We start from the raw sequence: 21,056 nt of genomic DNA on the forward strand, positions 1-21,056 counted from the left end.
AGTTCATCCCTGTTAATTTCAGATGCTCTTTCTACACATGGACGATCTAACCTCAGAGATGAAAGATCCAGCAAAATACACGAACGACTCCAGAAAAAACTTAAAGACAGACACGGAGTACAGAAAGAGAAGCTGAACAGCCCCCCATTCTCACCCAAGAAAAGCACTTCTCCAATAAATGAATCAAATGGACTTATAAAAGGCCAGAATTCAGGCTTAAATACAGGACAAGCAAAGAACAAGCACAAAGGAAAAGGTGGCTCTTCAGGGGAAACAGAATCACAAGGTAATGTGTCCAAGAGCACTTTCACTCCTATGGAAAATATAACTGAGGCCCCTAGTCCGCTCTAAGGCTAATGCTACACAGGTCTGATTCTTGGCCTGAGGAAAAATTAAGGTTAAGTTTAAGGCCCTACACTGACATCAGCCTTCTTTCTTGCCTACACCCGGCAGGCACATGTGAGGCATTTTGGCTCCAAAACGCATGAATTTGCATTTTGGCACTGAAATTCACAGCTGCGGTTGTTCCGGGTGCAGACAAGGAAGAATGTTGATGATGGTGGAAAAATGCATGCCTTGTGTAGCATTAGCCTAAATATTAGATAGTTATAAGGTGGTTGGTATTGTTATGTTGCAGTTTTTTTTTTATGCTAAAAACATCATTTGTGTGCATATGGGTAGCATATTGGATTGCAAGTGCCAGTGGGGCAAAAATGTATGCGAATATCAATGATAATAATAGCAAACATTTTTTGCCCAGTAGAGAGGTGGTCAAACTGCCAGTGGGCCAAAAGCCTTTTTAAATGATAATGAGACATTTTAATGTATTAAATCATCTGTTTCTTAGGCCAGAATTGATTGCCAGTGTGATTGTTTTTTTTGTTTTTTTTTTAATAAGACCTTTTAGAGCTGGCACAAACTGGACATCAGTCGAGAATTTTTTTTTTTAAAGAATCTTTATTTAAAGAATCTATTAAATCTTATTTATGGTACAATAAAAACATGCATTTTATTCCACAACAGGGCACTTATTCATAGGTCAGAGAGACAATTAAGACTTACACTATTTAAAGAAATATTAACCAGTTTTGTCTTAACTAAACTTGCACATTTCACATAAATTTCACATTGAGAGTATCCACAGGTCTCATACATAACATATACAAAAATATATGCTGCTTGCAGAGATTACTTGATAAATTAATTAAGCTTGTAATGTTCAGTCCATCCATTTGCATCATTGCAATAGCAACTACAAGCTTCAACACTCTTTCAACAAGACTTGGGCATTCTTAGCAACAATACCTTTATTATTTGGCCTTCACGCAGCCAATCCAGTCTATAGTTGAAAACTGGCATTGCTTACAGTAAAACAACACCTACAGCAATGGCCAAGTGTAATACCACCAACATTTTGATATAGAATCCAAAATTCTTCTGTGGTGCAGGTATGCAATCTGTTTTCTGGAAACACGTTATCCAGAAAGCTACAATTTACGGAAAGCCCATCTCTCATAGGCTCTATTTTATTCAAATAATCCAGAGCTTTAAAACTTATTTCCTTTTCCTCTGTAATAATAAATCAGTGCTTTGTACTTGATCCAAACTAAAATATAATTAATCCTAATCCCGGTTAAACAGCCTGTTGGGTTTATTTAATGTTTACATGAATTTCTTGTAGACTTCAGGTATGATGATACAAATTATGGAAATATCCATTATCCGGAAAACCCCAGGTCCCAAGCATTCTGGATAACAGGTCCCATACCAACATTGCTCTTGGCCAATGATGTAGGTGTTGTTTCACTGTACTCTGATAAGATTACAGATCTTCATATCTAGATTAACACTTATTTGTGATATTAAAGGTGATGTTTGCATCAAGATGGATGATTCCATGACTTCTTTTACAAGAAGTCACACCAGAACCACACTGCTATGTGTTTTAATAGCTGTGCATATTTTGATGCCACCAAAATTATGATTATGATCGGAATTATGGCTGTATGTAGTAAGGTCCCTTTTATTTTCTTTTATAGAAAAAGATGATGAAACAAAGGCAATAGAAGCACTGCTCTCAACAGTTTCCAAACCTGTGGTAAGTCCTTAAAGCCACTATTCCATCATTTTTAATTTCCTTTTTTTTTCAATTGGAAATTAAAGTTTCTAAATATAAAATGCTAAGTGGTAATTACTTGTCTCATGCCATACTCACAGCACTGGCTAGATACCAAAAATTTGACTTTTGATTCTCCCATAAGTGCAAATCACTATGCATCCAGAACCGCTGGTTTATAGCACAGATACAGCCTATTCTAATATCTTGCACTGATGAGATCTAACAAGATCGAAACAGGCTGTCTGCAAGTTTGGATATATAGCTCTGAACCACTAGGCTGTATCTGTGCTATAAACCAGCGGTTCTGGATGCATAGTTGGCCAAAGAGAGAGATTTGCATGTCTCTGCCATTGATGCTTTATGGGAGAATCAAAACTCTAATTTTTGGTATCTAGGCAGTACTGTGCGTATGACATGAGACAAGTAAATACCTTCTGAAAGAAGGCTTCACTTGGCATGTAATTGCTTGTGAAGAGCTTTTTGGCTCCTTTCATCCCTTCTCACCCTAACCAGGTTTGGTTTCCCATTTAAATATAAAATGACAATATATATAGGTTGGCCAGTTGTACATGTTCCGTATAGATGAATAAGTGCAATGTAAATTCAGGGGTAATCCTTTTTTAGAGCTTTATTGTATAAGGGCAAAGATGCAGAAAGTGCTATACCCTGCCAACTGTACAGGCCAACTAGAGGCCTACTAAACTGGCCAACTAGAGGCCTGTAATGGTGCACATGGACATTTAACAGACTTATATTGACTCTAGCCTGCCTAGGATCTCCATTTGCTTGATTGACATGAATAGGTCATTCTCTCAATAGCAATTTCAGCCAAAAGATTCTTGCACTTTTCCACATGTTTCCTATTCAAGTCAATGGGAGATGCAGGAGATTTGAAGCTGCCTTGGTTACTCCTTGTCTAGTGTTTGTTACTTCTAAACACCTGCTTTTTTTAAATTATTTATTTGTTTATTTTTGCTCTTTACATGTGATTATATTCTCTCTTCTGAACCATATAAACATATTATCTATCAGTAAAGTGATTGTGGTCATGAAAACACTGCATAATGCTGTTAGCGGCATATGTTTTAACATGTAACAGATTTAACCCAGTCCAGTAAGCAACAGCAGTTATTTGCTTTAATTAAACAAAAGCCATTATAGTGCATTCCTTGACTGTAATAAAGATAAACAAAAGAGTCCGTTCCTCAACATACAGTTCATCCACATGTTTCCCAAAATAAAGCTGCCTGTAGTAGCCTGGATTGGTGAAAAACATTCACATTTTGCTAAATGTTTCATTACCTTGGGGAACACACCTATGCTCAAGTTCTTGCTTTTAGTCTGTGTTTTATCTCTCGTTTACTGAGTTGCTCCCTGCATCTTATCAGCAATAAAAATGCAGTTAAAAGTAAGGAGCATTTTTGCTAGCTTTGAAGGCTCCTTGTTGGGTGAGTTTGAAGTTTTCAATGCATATGAAAGTAAAGCACGCAAAGCATCCAAATCTTTAGAACTTACTTGGAACTCTGAAGATCCACTTGAAGCTTTCTTTGAAGAACTATTCGCTAAAATCAGACACTGAGTAAACAGACATTTAGGGGCAGATTTATCAAAATGTGAGAATAGAACAAAATGTGAGAATAGAAAAACTCACTCATTTTTTATCTATTCCTTTGGGATTTTTGGAATTGTATTTTTCAATGGAGTTCGCCATTTGATAAATATGCTTTTATAAATTCCATGCGTCTTTTGCACATACGAGCAGTTGAAGTTTGGATGTCGGGAGGGGGCCCCTGGGACTTCCAGGAGGGCGCTTCATTTTGCAGTCCCGGTGGGCCCCCAATGCTCCAATCGGACCCTGCTTCTAATCCACCTGTTACTGCCAAACATTTTTTGGGCCTTTTTTGGGACCCCTCATTGTGGCTAGTAATCATCTAGTGGGTTTGAAAACCGGAAATTCAGCTCTTAAAGTACCAGCAGCAGCATTTTTCCATGATACCATTTGTAGAAGCAAAGTGTTCTGCTGCAATAGTCAATAGTATGTAAGAGTCCTACATTTAACTTGGGTCCACAGAGACCACCCCAAAAAATGACTGCAATGCTGGCGCAGGTACCACAAAAAAAGCACCTGAAACCAGATGGAAGCATGTGCCAGGTAACTGCTCACTCTGTATATAAAGCATAAAAGTTTCACTAAGTTTGAAGTTTGCATAATTTTGTATTCAGACCAGTGGCAAACTTTAGCAGTATGATCAGCTATATTTTATTTCTGTGATGTTCAGAAGAGCTGCTTTTTTAATTACTTGAACATGGGCTTTCCCAAGGTTCATAGGAAACCTATTACTGTTCACATTCTCGCTGTGAATCTGTGATTCTGGCTGGTGCAAAAGACAAGCAATCTCTGTGAAGCACTCTGTTGGCACTATACAGTATATTATAATTAAAGGATAACAATAGTGAAAATGCAATAAAAGTGGCAGCATATGCTCCACTTATTCTAACCAATAGCAACTCACCATCATTGTACTATGCTAACCGTCGCCATACCCCTGAAATTACAGAAGTTTTTGCCTGAGTTTGGCACTTACTGTTGCTGGGAGGCAATCAAATACAAGTGCACATGTTGATATTAGGCCAAGGATCCCCCTACCCCCTTACAGTTTACTCAATCCAACCATAATAATGAAACAAAGACTTGTATAGTGGCAAAATCTGTGGCGGTCACATTCTTTATTTAACAAATTCGTAAAGGACTAGGTACACCCTAACCCACAGCTGCGGCTCCTATCATCAAAATCTGGGCCTCTGCCCAAACCGTAACCAAATGTCAGGGAGCAGAGATTCTGGGCAAAGCGCACTCTGTGACCGACCGTTAACCCATCATCCTACTCCCTATCATGTGCAATAATGGCGCTAACCCAGCCTCTCAGATGAACTCAGACAAGACCGTGCAGTCTCAGTCTGATCTACGCTAGTGACTCTACAAGGGTAGGCCTGCACTGTAACTATCAATGTTTCTGGAGCCGTGCTGACGCATGATTTGGAGCCGCCACTGTCTCAGGAAAATACCATGACCTACACAGATAATGGCATTCCAGAGGAAGGCAAACAACTCAGGTGCCTGTAGCCAATTTGCATCCTAATGAAAAATTCCTTCCTGACCCCTATAAGATGATTCTTGCAACCCTGGAGCACCATCTTTCACATCCAACTTCACCTTAGACAAAAACAAAGTTGGTATGATTGCTCACTGGTCGACCTCTTCCTTAAGAACCCTTTACTACACCCCCCCCCAATCCCATCATCAGCCTGTCCCATTTATTCCTGCCAAAACCAGCTACCTATTGTCCTACCTGGGAGGGGGGGGTTGCCCTGCACGTACCTGCCAGGGGGAGGGGGCCCAGCCTAGCATCATTTCAGCCCTAACCAGAGCTTCATTCCCCCAATGCTCTGGTATCTGCAGAGTGATACTATGTGCAGGGGCTCCGGACATTTTCTCCTGGTTTCACTTCTTTAAAGGCAACTCTGGGCCCTGCTTTTTACCAGATTGGTTGCTAAAATCAGAAGCAATTGTTTAAATGTTTATAAGGCAAAGCTAAAAAATGTGGCATTTCTTGCTACTTACCAGCCAGTCCAAGTCTAAGGGGGTCTTCCGCCTAGTGATCTAAAAGATCGACCTGACTTTAACATGCATAGCCAACTAAATTACAAATATCCAACCAACTCATTGTAGCCAGATGAAATCAGTTAACTGCCAGATAGCAGTTCTGCATTGCATTTCTATTATGTTTCTTGCTATATGCGAGTATGACCTTTTAGCTGTTTCCCCGCTGTTTTTTCAGGCATCAGATATTCAGGCCAGGTCTGTAGCATTATCATGGTCATCACCTTCCAGCCTTATCAGTGAGGAAAATGATGGGACATGCAGCCCTAAACCATACACTTATGAAGTCCTGTTGTCAAGCAGTGGGAAAGATGGAAAGTACAAGGTTGCCTATAGGTATGTATCTTCTTATTTAGGTAAATCAGCTCAGTTTTACTCTTCTTTCATCTGACTTGTGGAAATACCAGAGGGGGTTGTGTTTGTGTCAACAATAAAGTATACCCTATTATAAATTTAAAAGGGTGTTCGAAAGCTCCAAGAAGTTCCATAGCCACTTAAAGGTCATTAAGCAAATGACATCACTGTGCATGTATATATGAAACAACAAGAACCATGAATACCTGTAAATATATCCTTATGATGAATATTCTATACTGTATATTGTATTATATAAATGCTGCTTAGCTATATCATAAGTAATAATCAGTGCTTTGTGATGTAATGTGTCACAATAATGTACCCCGTGTTGTATAATATGAGGATATTTCAAGTCACCTCGAAATTCCAGGACCTGCATAAAAGGATTTTGGTCTCATAAATTATATGATCACGGAACTCCTTAATGGCTTATGATATCCTTGTATTTTACAATAGGGGTGCATGGCCCATATTGTGAATTATTCCAGTTTATATTAAAAGTCACTTTACCCTGCAGTTTGTGCCCTTATATGGTCCATATGTAGTCATGGGACAACCTTAAAATGCTGATCTTTTACAGTTGGAAGAGCATTATTTATATAGTGGATAGTGTACCCCTACAGTAATTTATGCAGATATGGCAAGTCACTGAGGCATTGCAAGACTTATATTTATACATTTAAGTAATGGGTACATTATCCATTACAATCTGCATCTTTGGGGCACTTACAAAGAGGGGATCTTATAAAGGGAGTATATATTTATGTTTCTCTTTTACAGTGTAGTGTAATAGTGTATAGTAGGGGCAGCTGCATTTTGGATGGTGGTATCTTTGACTTTTGTGTTGCTGTATGGACAGAAGATGGTGCTGTTGCCCAATTTCTAATATTCAACAGGGTTTTTCTCCAGCTAATGTTTAACTACAATTATCAGTGTATTCTGACAGCAAAAACAACACTCAGACCCTGGTAGTTGCACTTGAACATAATGATTTCCAGCTGATGTTGGGGTTTCCTGAAATATAAAGCATTTTAAGAAAATAGATTTAGAAAAAGAAACCCCACCAAATAGCTATTCCTATATTAATACCAAGTTAATTAAATTGTTGCACAATTAATTAAAAGCTAAGTAGTTCATAACTGGAATTATTAATAAAGAAATAAAGTGCTATGCATTTATCGAATAAAGTGCTAGTGCAAATATCTGCTGAGAGGTAAATCCGCCTCAGTAGTTTATAGCAATAAATATTGTGAAAAAAGGCTTGGTAATTGATTTAAGTGATAAAAAAAATATATAAAAAATGACCAGAATTGGGTGTGGGTTAAAAGGTCATGTGGTCACAATACATAAAAGAGAATAATTCATAGAAATTGGAAAAAATAGATGGTGGAGTTGTCCCGTAATCTAACTGCCTGTTTTGTTTCTAAAGCCTGGGACGGCACAAAGTTGAGGCAGGACAGGGTAACTGGGCTGTGGCCTTGGTATATAACTTGCCCTAGTAGTTGGAAGAGGCTAAGTAACCTAAGTATACCAAGGCCACAGCCCCGGTTACCCTGTCCTGGTACGGTGATCCACTTCATGGGTAAAAAGGTCCCCTATTTGTCTATAATGTCCTCTAATGTACTTGTAAAGTGTAATCATGTCCCCTCGCCTTTTTTCCAGAGAAAACAACCCCAACCTTGACAGTCTCTCCTCATAATTTAAGTCTTCCATCCCTCTAACCAGTTTAGTTGCACTTAGTCTCTGCACTCTCTCCAGCTCATTTATATCCCTCTTAAGGACTGGAGTCCAAAACTGCACTGCATACTCCAGATGAGGCCTCACCAGGGACCTATAAAGAGGCATAATTATGTTTTCATCCCTTGAGTTAATGCCCTTTTTTATGCAAGACAGAACTTTATTTGCTTTAGTAGCCACAGAATGACACTGCTCAGAATTAGACAACTTGTTATCTACAAAAACCCATAGATCCTTCTCATTTAAGGAAACTCCCAACACACTGCTACGAAATATTGTGATTACATGTAACAAATTTCACTTTCATTTATCATAATGTGAATTTTAAAAAAATAAGCTGAATTTGGTATATTTCAATTAAATATTTACTTGAGATAGAATAAAATATTGCAATTTTTTGCAGTGGAGAGAAGACCAGTGTTACCAAGGATGACTTAAGACCTGCAACAGATTATCATGCAAGGTATGATTTCTTGCTTGCATCATTTCATTTTAAGTTTTTTATTGATAACAGAGTATCTTTCATGGCAGAAGAGGTCAGTATAATTTGCTTAAACCCAGGGTATCACACCTTTACCCTAGCTGTGCTGTGCAGACCAAAATGGGATTTATAGATCTACAATAGCTGATTTCCAAATATGAAAGCTAGGAATGGCCTTTATATTTCCGTTTTAAATATGTATTATCATAAATTCTTCCCCTGAAGACATTTTTGGCATAGAACCTTTACTGCATATGTGAAAGAAAAGATACAACAACATGCTTAATATCTGCCAGCTGAGAAGAGAATAATAAAATAGTAGCCTTCAAAGTTGTTCTCCAACACTTGTTTGATCTGGAAAACCAGGGGCATAATTTATGCTCAAATTGCAAAAGGGCAGTTGCCAGTAGCAACCAGTCTGCAAATCATTTTAAGTAGTCAACTGCATGTTAAAAATGTATTTCAAATAGCAGTATCACTTGCACATGCAATGACTTTAAATGGGGCATTGAGAGTTTATCAACTGAAAACAGTATGTCTTTTCAGAATAATTACAATGGGGTTCTTTCTATGGGTGAAGATACACAGAGCTACTTAGTAGTAGCTATTTGTCACAGCTACAACATGCCAGAAAATGACCCGCCATGGACAATACTGAGCATTGCATCTGCTAAAACACATATCAGTAAATTACCAGCGTTGTCTTTTTTCGTAGCCGTGACACGAAGCTCCATGTGTCTTCATTCTCTGAGGAATAGACCATGTCAGCCACTGTTTATATTTCAGGTTGCAGCCTATCAGGGACAAGATGAAAATAATCAAGGTCACGGAGTATTGACTCACTAAGATTCGGAAGAGGCCCAGGTTTACAGCCCTGATCCTTCAGCTAGGGGAGTAGATCAAAACTGTATTGTAGTAGAGCAGACACTCAAAGAGCAGTCTTCCCACCAGACATGTAAAAATTATATATATAAATAGTTTATTTGGTGTACATGGAAGTAGCCTTCCTTACTCATTTCGTGTTTTACAAACACTTAATCACAGGCTCATGAGTAAGTGTTTTTGAAACACAAAACACATAAGGCTACTTCCATGTATACCAAATAAACTTCTTTACACATCTGGTGGGATTTTTACACGTCTGGTGGGAAGACTGTTCTTTGAGTATTAGGGACAAGAAAAGGACCAAATCCTCTGTATCTTTCCCCTTTCCTGATATAACTAGGAGGTCATATGTTGTAAGCTTGTTGTAAATTTACGCTGTCCATCTGGAGAACGACAGACTAGCCCTCTGAAATATTATCATATATTGGCTCCATAGACTTTCGTGTATGATAAAGTGACTGTGAAATCCAGCAGGAGGATATGACACGTTGACAAGTCAGTCAAAGTACCTAATATTTTTGTAATGGGAATTAGGTATGCACAGATATGCACTAAACCTGTTCATTTGTTTCCTCAATTCATTATTCTAGATATATGTACAGTGATTAATAAACTTGATATTAAAGCTGATAATGGCTTCTTTATTACCCAATTTTATTTTTAACCTAATTGATTTTAATTTATGTATTAAATTGGCCCACAAAATCACGTAGAGATGGATAAAAAAGGTTGACGACCCTTGTCTTAGAGTCAGACCTTTAAAAGAAATGATAAAATAAAATGATTTTTTTGGTATTCTTAACGTCATGTAATCCAGAGGCAAAATAAAATGTGAAAGCCACATACACACACAATATATTAAAGCCCTGTTGTAAAGTGTTGACAGTCTGTTGGCCCTGGTGAATCTCAACTTGGTTTTATTATATGGAAATTGTCTGCAATATATTTGTGCTTGATCTGCAGTTCAGCTTTACATTTTTAAATAAAAATACCAAATGTTAAAGGTCATCATTTGTTGTTTGTTACTCTTTAGAGTTCAAGCTGAGTCTAACTGTATTAAGGGAAGCTTGTCAGAAGCAGTCAGTTTCGCCACGCTGAGCTGTGAACCGGAAACACCAAATAATCCACGAATAACCAATCGGACCAAAAATTCACTCACTCTCCAGTGGAAGGTAATCATAGCAAATCAGACTGCTTTGTATCTGTATCCCTAGACTCTTCCTTATCTGCATCCCTAGACTCTTCTTTATATATGTTTAAACATAGCTATGTATTTTACTATGTTATGCACTAAAGGATTTTGGGAGACCATAACATGGGACCCTGAAAAGTTTATTTGCTGGCTCAAAAATATACTGGTTACAGATGATGCAGAGCAATGCTGTGCTATATAATATATTTTCCAGTAACCTTATTATAGAGGCCCATGAGCAACTGATCTACTGAAAGTAAAAAAAACTGTGGGCACCTTTGCCTTGTTCCCATTTCTCTGGTAAAAGAAGTATTTCAGGAGCTGGCTGAAACCGTATGCTATTCATGATGTGTTTAATCCAGTGATTGGCTGGTATAATAATTTCCTACCCCAAATCTTGTGTTGTATGTCGAAGTGGTACAACTGAGTTAATTTTTTTTCCTAAAAAAAAATTATTATCCCAAATACCTAAACTTTAAATCTGGGTTTACATTTATATTTACCTGCATTTATGTGTGACGTTTACTTGAGTATGCTGTAAAGGTTTTATATACTTTTGGTTAATAACTGATTTCCACTTTAATTTTATTTTAGGCATCATGTGACAATGGCTCTAAAATAGACCACTATCTTCTGGAATGGGATGAAGTAAGTCATGTCTTTTCATAGACAACATTTTTATAATTTGCTATAATTTGCTAATTTGCTACATAGAGTACATAGAGACATAGGGGCCCATTTACTTAGCTCGAGTGAAGGAATAGAAGAAACAAAACTTCGAATTTCGAAAGTTTTTTTTGGCTTCTTTGACCATCGAATTGGCTAATTCGACCTTCTACTACGACTTTGAATCGAACGATTCGAACTAAAAATCGTTCGACTATTCGACCATTCGATAGTCGAAGTACTGTCTCTTTTAAAAAAAAAACTTCGACCCCCTACTTCGCCACCTAAAACCTACCGAGGTGCCATGTTAGCCTATGGGGAAGGTCCCCATAGGCTTTCTAACAATTTTTAGGTCGAAGAAAAATCGTTCGATCGATGGATTAAAATCCTTCGAATCGAACGATTCGAAGGATTTAATCGTTCGATCGAACTATTTGCGGTATATCCTTCGACTTCGATATTCGAAGGATTTACATTTGGCAGCCGAATATCGAGGGTTAATTAACCCTCGATATTTGACCCTATGTAAATCTGCCCCATAGAGTAAACAGAGATTCCCTTTCTTGCATATGTTATTTTATTATTGTGGATGATGAGATGAGCCCTTTCATTTTCTTTCTCTGTCAGTGTTTGTTTTAGCCTGTGTTTTAGCCTGTGTTGTATGCTTGGCAATTTTATAAATGAATAATGACAGTATTGTGAATACTGTTATGTGGGAAATTAACACTTTTCCTAGCAATAATTTGCATTTTAACTTGTAACATTCACTGTTTTTTTATTGTTATCCCGTCATAACTTTTAAACATGTATTATACATTTCTCTGTTGTAGTTTTAATGCAAATGCTTGTTACTTAATTTCTCTTTACTATACTATTTCTACAGGGAAAAGGAAACAAAGAGTTCTGCCAGTGTTACGATGGACCACAGAAGCAGTTTAGGTTAACAAAGTTGTCTCCAGCAATGGCATACACATTCAGACTTGCAGCAAAAAATGATATGGGCATGAGGTAACGTGTATTTTTTGTACCCCCCGCATATTCTACTTTTTAAAAAAAAAAAACAATTTCCTTTTTTGCTGTAATAAAACTTTACCTTGTATTAGAGGTTAACTAAGATGCCTGAATCCATAGTGGTGGCAAAAATCCTATTGGGTTTTATAAATGTTTACAAATTTTTAGCAGTCTTAAGGTAAGGTGATCCAAATTATTTAAAAAAAATCCCTCATCTGGAAACCCCCAGTTCCTAATCATTCTAGATCCCATACCTGTACAAACTGCAATACACAAACTTTCTGTTTCACAGTAATAAAAAAAAACAAAAAAAACAAATATTTAGCAGATCCTAGCAGGGGAGGTTCAAACCTCTGTGATTCTTCCTTTGGCTTTGCTGCCCTAAATGTTGTCTTTCAAGAGATACCCATGGGTATCTTTGGTTTCAGCCAGTAATATTCTGTGTAATTTTTGTTTCTACAGTGGTTTCAGTGAAGAAGTTCTATTTTACACCTCAGGCAGTGCTCCTACCACGCCAGCAAGTCCCACATTAAATAAAGCAGGAATAAGTTGGTTATCCATGCAGTGGTCTAAACCCTCAGGTACACCATCTGATGAAGGAATTTCTTATATTTTGGAAATGGAAGACGAAACTTCGGTATGTGCTGTTAACAAGCCTTTCATCTGTCTATGACTTAGATACTCTTTTCCATTCCAACACGGATCCATTTATTTTGTGGCCATTCTGTTACTTCCATTTCACAGTCTTAAACTTGATCAACTGAGGATCATTGAGGAACTACTTCTTAGTATGTATGATGCAACTTCAATCTGGCCAGTTAATTGTGACTCTCACTGACCTACATTAGGTTCTGTTGTTTTTGTAGATAAATGTTTTATACTCTGTACTGATAGGGCCGTATTATATCTATTGCAGGATGAAGTTGAAATTATCTTTAAATAGCAACTAAAGTTCCCAATAAACATGGCTTATTGTAATTACATTTATGTCATAGGACTATACTGCGTTTTACAGCAAGCAGCCTGCTGTAACATAAGATAAAGCAATTTGTAGCCCCCTAATTTTTGGGGCTGTGTAGTGGTGCACACACACATGCTGCCAGGGACTTTGGGAAGGTAACGTGAAGGAGCCTAGAAGCCAATTGGGGGCTCTGCAGATAATAATATTGATTAAAATATGCCATGCTGGAAATTTAGCTGCCTTTTAAGTTAACATTTAGCATGTTGCAGATGGTAGAAGTATCTGTTTTTTTTTTGTTATTTCATATTTTTACAATACAATATATAAATATTTTTTAGAAAACAATTTGTGCCCAAGATTAAACAGTTTCTTCTGTATGTAAGATTATGATATATTATTAATAATAATATTCCCCTCGTACCAGGGTTTGTGGTTCTTTTGAGCAAGCAGACAAATTATACAAATTAGTGTATACTAAACTGATTATATTGTATAATATGATAATTGTTACACTTACATTAAAAAGTTTATAATTGTTTATATTGTTACCACTAGGCCCTTATTGCTTCTGTCTGGGTCATCTGATGACTCCTGCTCCCATCTTGCTTCCTCTCTCCCAGGCTGCTTCCTCTCTCCTCCTCATCATCCCTGGTATCTACCTTTATACAGGTTTTCAATACCTGCCCCCACATCTCCAAACTGATTATATGTGGAGATGAAACCCCTTCACTTGCCCGGTTCTAGTTGAGTGAGTTTCTCCCTTACAGAAATTAGTTTTATGGCCCCAGTAGCTGCACTGCCATTCCCAGGAAACCCTTTGATATGTATAATTTGGGTCAGAGTGTGACTTGCAATCTAAAATACCTGGAATAATTGACTATGTAGTCACCCCCCCCCCATACACAGTGGATTTAACACATAAATATCAATATGGCCACAAAACACACACATACCTCTCTACTGTCCCGTTTTTCATGGGACAGTCCCGATTTTGACAGCTCAACCTGCAGTCCCGGGTTTGTTACTGAAATGTCACGACTTTCTCTTTGATCTACTGCACTGAAGAGCCATAAAAAGGTACAAGTAAGTTTCTAACGTAAGTGGCTTTTGGCAGAGAACCCAGAATAGATCCTTAGATACTTTTGTAACAGTTTAAGATAAGCAGGTCTCTTGGGAGAACTTAGACTCACATCTTAAAGGGTAATTCACCTTCATTTGCAAAACTGTAATAATGCATAAAAAACACAGAAAAGTGTTCAAACTTTCGTAACCTGCCAATTTTTGTAAAATTAACATTGTAATTAGGGGGGTGTTCACAAAAATCAGTGTGGTCAAAGAATTTCTGTGCTCCTCGCAGCTAATCTTTTTGGCCCTCTTTCTGTTTCCAAAATGTTGGGAGGTATGCACACATGTTGTATAGTTTTTAATGAACTTGTGCCAATGCATTATTTTTACTTATGGCTGTTAATGTAGCCAGTATATGAGTTACTAGTGGTTACTTTTTGTTTGTTTCATATTGTGAATTTGTTCTTTTAAATTTGTTTCCTGATAAAATTCATTCTGTGCTATTCTGTTTGTAGGGATATGGATTTAAGCCAATGTACAATGGTGATGATCTTACATTTACAGTGAAAAACCTTAGAAGAAGTACAAAATATAAGTTTAGGGTAAGAATTTTTATGTTACCATATATATCTTATGGTTTTGGAGCGGGAAATTAATTTGTTGTATATTTATATAATACCTATTATAAAGAAATGCCAAAGACCAATGTGAGCACATGTAATATGTATTATAAAAATAAATATTCAGTAGAATTTGAATCTGGATTGCTGGCTTCAGCCTTTATCCTAGTTATTTGTCCAAGTTTAGAATGGCAGCTGTTAGGATAAGCTGCTACATTTACTATAGGGAACCTACAAGCAAAATGTGTTTGGGAGCTAACTTTGTGCAATCTCTTGTGTTTACTATTTTTTAATGTGGTGCCCTGAAAGGCAGGAGTGTTGTGTTTAATAAAGTATATAAAAGCAAACTAAGAACATCATAAATAACATACATATGGTAATGACTAATTTTAGAGGAATAGTCCCGCACCTGCATCAGTACTTTTTTTTTTTTTTTTGCTGCAATAATCTGAAATGGTTTTATAAGGAAAAGTTGTAGCTATTGTTACATAGTGACATAATTAATACATATATACACCTATATATACACTCACATATGTGTGTATGTATATATATATATAAATATATATATATATTTATATATATATACGTCAATTATGACGTGGAGAGCTATTCACCTGGCTGTATGTGGGCTGCCTGGTATCACAGTTGGCATTTTCCTGTTGGCTTTGCCTGTTTTTTCCTGTTTTGCAGTTGTGTGAATGGTTCAGACCTTTTTTCTACATTTATTCATGAAGTGTCTTTATTATGTTGCATCAACAATATGAAGATCTGTACTTTCTGAACATTACTGTCTGGCTGTCAACTGACTTGTCCTGCATTGTGGAATCTGACATTAAAACACAGGAATTAGATATTGAGCTGGGATATTCAGTTAAGGCCCCCATGCACAGGCCGATAAAAGCTGCAGACAGACCGAGTCGGCAGCTTATTGGCCTGTGTGGGCGTCCGACAGGCGTCCCTGAACAAGTAAGCAGGTTAAAAAACCTGTCGGATCGCGGCCACGTCTTTTCATTGATGCAGTCCTGCGATCCTGCGACATCGCCAAACGAGTGGATCTCCCTGTGTATGGCAACCTTTAGGCTGTAGGTGGGGAAACTTGCTGGGCATATTTTTCCCACTAGATACACTACACCTAAAATGCCACCCACAATGTTGCCATTCATTTTTATATTGCTTCAGCTGGATACTAATGACACTTTCCTTTTAAATTCTGAAATATATAAGTCAGTGTTGAACTATGTGCTCCCTTAGCAGCTCCAGATCTAACTGAAAAAAAAAAGCTGTGCCTGTGTCTGTTTAACATCAGTATCGCAAATAATGAATCTGTAACATTATTGATTATCATTAGCCAACTTTAAATTTCCTATCACAATTTGTTTTTAGGTTACATAATCTATGTTACTGCCACATTTACCCTCTGTTATGGTTAATCTGAGATTAGTCACAGTTAACCCCTGATCTGCAGTCGTCTACACAAAACATCCTAGCTCCTCTTGAGAGGAGACAATAGTGTGACCTGCTTATCGCTTTATTAACTCATTTGACATTTATACAATCATATGCAGCCATTTGTGCTGAATGTCCCAGGTTACCTTTGCAGATCAAATCTTTAATTGTGGAACGCTGAATACATTTATATAAATAAAGGTTGGCTAAGTATATATGTTTCTCTTTTTTTAGGTCATTGCATATAACACTGAAGGCAAGAGCAGCCCAAGTGAGGTGGTGGAGTTTGTGACGTTTCCAGACAGACCGGGAGCACCCTCAAAGCCTTCTGTCAAGGGGAAGGTCCATGCACATAACTTCAGGATAGTTTGGGGTACGTTAAGTCTTCATGCATAATGCTGCATCACTGATCATTGGAAGTGTACAGAAGAAAGGTCTAGGAAGTCCTTCATTTGGGTACAATAACCTACCCAGTGCTTTTCCCTTCAAGTGGGGATTGTGCATCAAATGGTGAGAGAGAGCTCTGAGCTGGAATCTGCTGGTTAGATCTCTTCTCCTAACCTCACGTAGCGATATCATTCCCATGCACATGTTATTGAGCAATGTAGATATTTTCCCTCCTGTGCACATTTGCCTTTCCACATTTTTCCTAGGCTGATGGTTCATATCTTGAGTATACATGAATTTGGTGCTATTTGTTAATATAAAGAATGGACAGATGTTCTTTCAGTAGCAGGATAAATTTACTAACAACTTTAAAACCACCAATTTATATTTTTATATAAATTTATATTGGGATAGAATTATATTTTCTTTCATTATGAAATTATGGGTGTGCTATTAGCCTAAGCCTTTAGCAAGCCTTAAGGTGGCCATACACGGGCCAAAAAAAGCTTCCGACAGACCGAGACGACAACTTATTGGCCAGTTTATGGGAGCCCCCGACGGGCTTCTTCGATCGAGATCGGGTGGGAGTAAAAATCCCGTCGGATTGCGGCTGCATCTGTTCTTTGATGCGGTCCCGCGATCCGACCACCCGTTCCCTTTCATTAGGATCCGATCGTTGGGCCCTAGGGCCCACGATCGGATCAGTCCGATATTGCCCACCTCAAGGTGGGCATATCGGAGAGAGATCCGCTCGTTTGGCAACATCACCAAACGAGCGGATCTCTCTGTGTATGGCCACTTTTAGAATCCTTTGGCTCGGCAGAATTGTGGAGCGACGACTCACCCCCATTCCCATCATCTAAACCAGCAGGGGGTGACCAAAAGGCATTGTTTTTTGGTTCAAGGGGAACACTTGAGGCAGTGTTTAGAGTGCGATTTTGTTACCTGAACCAAATGTTGTTTCTTTTTATAGATCCACCTAAAGATGATGGAGGAGCATCGATCACAAAATATGTTGTAGAAATGTCTGAAGACAGCAATGGTAATTTTTTTTCCCTCCAATTTCTCATATTATCAGGAATGTAGATTAGTATGGAAGTTGTACTTGTAATGAATGGCTTTTGGCCCAGTTTGAAGGAGTAGTTTATCCTACCTTTTTTTTGGTTATTTTTTGTTTGTTTCTTCCAATAGGAGTTATTTTTGCTGTTGATTTATTTACAGTATTATCAGTCTTTCTTATCTTTTGCTCTCCAGATTTTTTAAAATGAAGAGACAGAAGAACACATTTTAAATATGCCCTAATTATTTGGCAAATGTTTTATGCGTGTTACTGTGATAATTTAATTTATCCTTTTAGAGCATTATATGGACAGTAGTAGTGGAATGAGTTAAAGAGAACAGAAGAAGAATAGAAAGTTACTGCTCATGTACACAAGAATAAACTCCATTTATTCAGTGGGGTTTTTTTTTTTAAAAAAAAAAAAGGTATATTGTGCAACCAGAAATGTTATTAAAGGTTATCTCTCTCTGAAGGCCAGCCCCACGGTAGCACAACAATACATCTACACAATACGTTTCTCCACTGTGTTTTTCATTCACGCTTCCCTTTATCTTACCTTGTTGAAGTGCATCAGAGCCATTGATATTCAATTGTGTGTTATCTGTTCAGTGTCTAAATATTAGTCCCTCTATTTTCTTTGTTAAAGGGGTTGTTCACCTTCCAAACACTTTTTTCAGTTCAGTTGTTTTCAGATTGTTCAGCAGAAATAAAGACTTTTTTCAATTAATTTCCATTATTTATTTTTTACTTTTTTTTACAAACTTTAAGTTAAAAGTTAAATGGTTCTGTCTGTGATGTTTGTCTGGCATCTCAGTAATTCAGGTGCAGTCTCTGAACTGTTACAACTTTGCAACATTTAGTTGATACATTTCTCAGCAGCATCTCTGTAATATTAGCAACTATTGTATCAATTCTAACAGCTGCCTGTAATGAAACCCAGGGATTCTGCTCAGCAGGGACAAAGATAAGAAATGTATAAACTAAATGTATGAATTTAGAACAGTTTACAGGGTCGGCGACCCCCCCTCCCACAGCTGCTTTAGAAGATGAAAAATTACACTTTACACTTCAAAATTAGAAAAGTGGTGACACATAGAAAATAGAAAGTTATTGGAAAATGTCCTTATTTCTGGTGATCTATCTGAAAACAACTAGTTTTTTGACGGTGTACAACCCCTTTAACAAAATGCATACGGTAAGGGCCTGAGATCTTTACCCCATCAGACCTTAGAGGTTTGTTTTGGATGTAGTAGTTATGAGTTTATTTAATCAACTGCAGGAAGCTCTTAGCAAGCTTTCCATGCTTTGTCTCTAAACATATGATTAGGATACTGGTATATGGAAGCTAGGAGACCAAGATGCACGCAGAGCAAAGACAAAAACTGGACCTTTGCTAACTAAATATTAATGATTAATCCTGCAGGAAATAAGTGGGATGTCATATATAGTGGAATGGCCCGAGAATACCTGTGTGACCATCTGAGTCCAGGCTCCACCTATCACCTACAAGTCCATTGCATCAGTGATGGAGGGAAGAGTCAGGTAATGTAATTTACTTGAACTATAACGTTCCTAGCTTGTGAAAGCATAGGGCTAATGGCACACACATGTTTGTTCATAGCATAACACGTGCCGTAGGACCTCTATTCCCATTGAATATAATACAGAATTATTACACAATTATTCTTATGTTGTTTTTTCAGCTTTCCCTATGGTTAAGGCTTTTACCCTACTCTGCCATGTAGTACACCATTTGCTCAAGCTGCCCTTTAGCTCATTTCAATTAATTAAAAAGGTATTGAGAACTGGAAATAACCATTATCCCAACATTTTGACTTGCTGGATTCTACCATCCACTACTAGCGCCTCCCAGGGGGCAGACCCATTGTTTCCACACTACTTCTCCAGTGGTAATTTGTTGGAAGGTGGTGGTGGTGCTCATTAGAAGATACATTGTCCACATATCTGCCATCAAAGTGTGTATGAACAAATGGATGTTTGACTTGAAATAACTTATAAAATGACCCCCATTTACATCCTACCCCATGTAAACTGCAACCTTTTGCTTATTACCACAGTCCAGCAACTCTATGCTCCAGCCATCTCTAGTGTTGGTGTTCCCCAAGCAATACTGCACAGTACTAGTGGGACCCATCGTGTCCTTTATTTCCCCTAATAAATTTCTGTCTTGTTGAGATACAAGCAGTTGTAAGTATGACCTTGCAAGTAAATGGATTCAATGTATTTAAATCTCTTTACCAGCATCTTCTGTTCCTATGTTTTTGTTCTTATACTACTTGCTTACAATGTAAAGTTGGCCATGCACAGGAAGATTTTAGCTGCTGATTTGGCTCTTTCAATCCGAGTTGGCAGCTTATCTGCATGGGTATGGGGCACTCTGACGAGCCTACCGACTGAAATCTGGCCAAAAATCAGACAGATATTGATCAGACAGGTTTAAAAATCTTGTCCGCACGATAATGCCTTGGCTTATTGATGGCCAGCTTTAGGCTGAAATAAAGTCAGTTTGCTTGACTCAACTTGGGGAAATGTCTTTGATTAGTATCTATTATAATGGCAATAACAGTTATAGTGTAATTTTGTGTTTAATGGATCCTTAGGTATCCGACACACTGTCCGTGCAGACTCCAGCTGTGTTCCCTGGGCCCTGCCAGCCACCCAAGCTTCTAGGCAAAGCAAGAGCAAGAGAAGTGCAAATGAAATGGGGTATGAACACCTCTATTTTTAGTTTTCATCTTCTATACATATTATCTGGAAACCCGTTATCCAGAAAGCTCCGAATTACAGAAAGGCCATCTCCCATATACTCCATTTTATCCAATCCAAATGTTTAAAAATGATTTCCTTTTTCTGTGTAATAATAAAACAGTAGCTTGTACTTGATCCAAACTAAGATATAATTAATCCCTATCGGAAGCAAAACCAGCCTATTGGGTTTATTTAATGTTCAAATTATTTTCTAGTAGACTTAAGGTATGAAGATCCAAATTACGGAAAGATTCGTTATCCGGAAAACCCCAGGTCCCGAGCATTCTGGATAATAGGTCCAATACCTGTATAGTGAAGTGACCAAAAAATACAGTTATCTGAAGCTTTCAGCTGTGTATTTTCTGACTTTTAACTACTGATTTTTAACAGCACCGCCACAGCTGGATGGTGGTTCTCCAGTCACCTTCTACAGTCTGGAGATGTTGCCTCCTGATGCCAATGAGCATAGAGAAGTCTACCAAGGACCTGAACTGGAATGCACAGTGACAAGTCTTCTTCCGGGGAAGGCGTATAGCTTTCGACTGCGTGCTGCAAACAAAGCTGGGGTATAGTGCTGCTGCGATCATTTTACTAATTATACAGAACAGTTTGGTTTGGATTCTATAATCTAAACTT

General features: G+C 37.8%; 1 protein-coding gene across 7 annotated transcripts in view; it reads left to right on the top strand.

Annotated features, from left to right (window-relative positions):
* The window catches only part of fndc3a.S (fibronectin type III domain containing 3A S homeolog), a 103,983-nt gene that overhangs the window by 70,910 nt on the left and 12,017 nt on the right, over positions 1-21,056 (top strand). For all 7 annotated transcript variants that reach the window (XM_018250177.2, XM_018250179.2, XM_018250178.2 and 4 more), the window contains 14 exons: positions 23-286; positions 2,040-2,098; positions 5,959-6,116; positions 8,278-8,337; positions 10,274-10,412; positions 11,027-11,080; positions 11,982-12,106; positions 12,572-12,746; positions 14,651-14,737; positions 16,439-16,577; positions 17,565-17,633; positions 19,075-19,193; positions 20,273-20,378; positions 20,811-20,986. In XM_018250177.2, the coding sequence (XP_018105666.1) occupies positions 23-286; positions 2,040-2,098; positions 5,959-6,116; positions 8,278-8,337; positions 10,274-10,412; positions 11,027-11,080; positions 11,982-12,106; positions 12,572-12,746; positions 14,651-14,737; positions 16,439-16,577; positions 17,565-17,633; positions 19,075-19,193; positions 20,273-20,378; positions 20,811-20,986 (1,730 nt within the window). The remainder of the gene's footprint in view (positions 1-22; positions 287-2,039; positions 2,099-5,958; positions 6,117-8,277; positions 8,338-10,273; positions 10,413-11,026; positions 11,081-11,981; positions 12,107-12,571; positions 12,747-14,650; positions 14,738-16,438; positions 16,578-17,564; positions 17,634-19,074; positions 19,194-20,272; positions 20,379-20,810; positions 20,987-21,056) is intronic.

This window comes from Xenopus laevis, chromosome 2S (genome assembly GCF_017654675.1).
Source record: "Xenopus laevis strain J_2021 chromosome 2S, Xenopus_laevis_v10.1, whole genome shotgun sequence".
NCBI lineage: Eukaryota > Metazoa > Chordata > Amphibia > Anura > Pipidae > Xenopus > Xenopus laevis.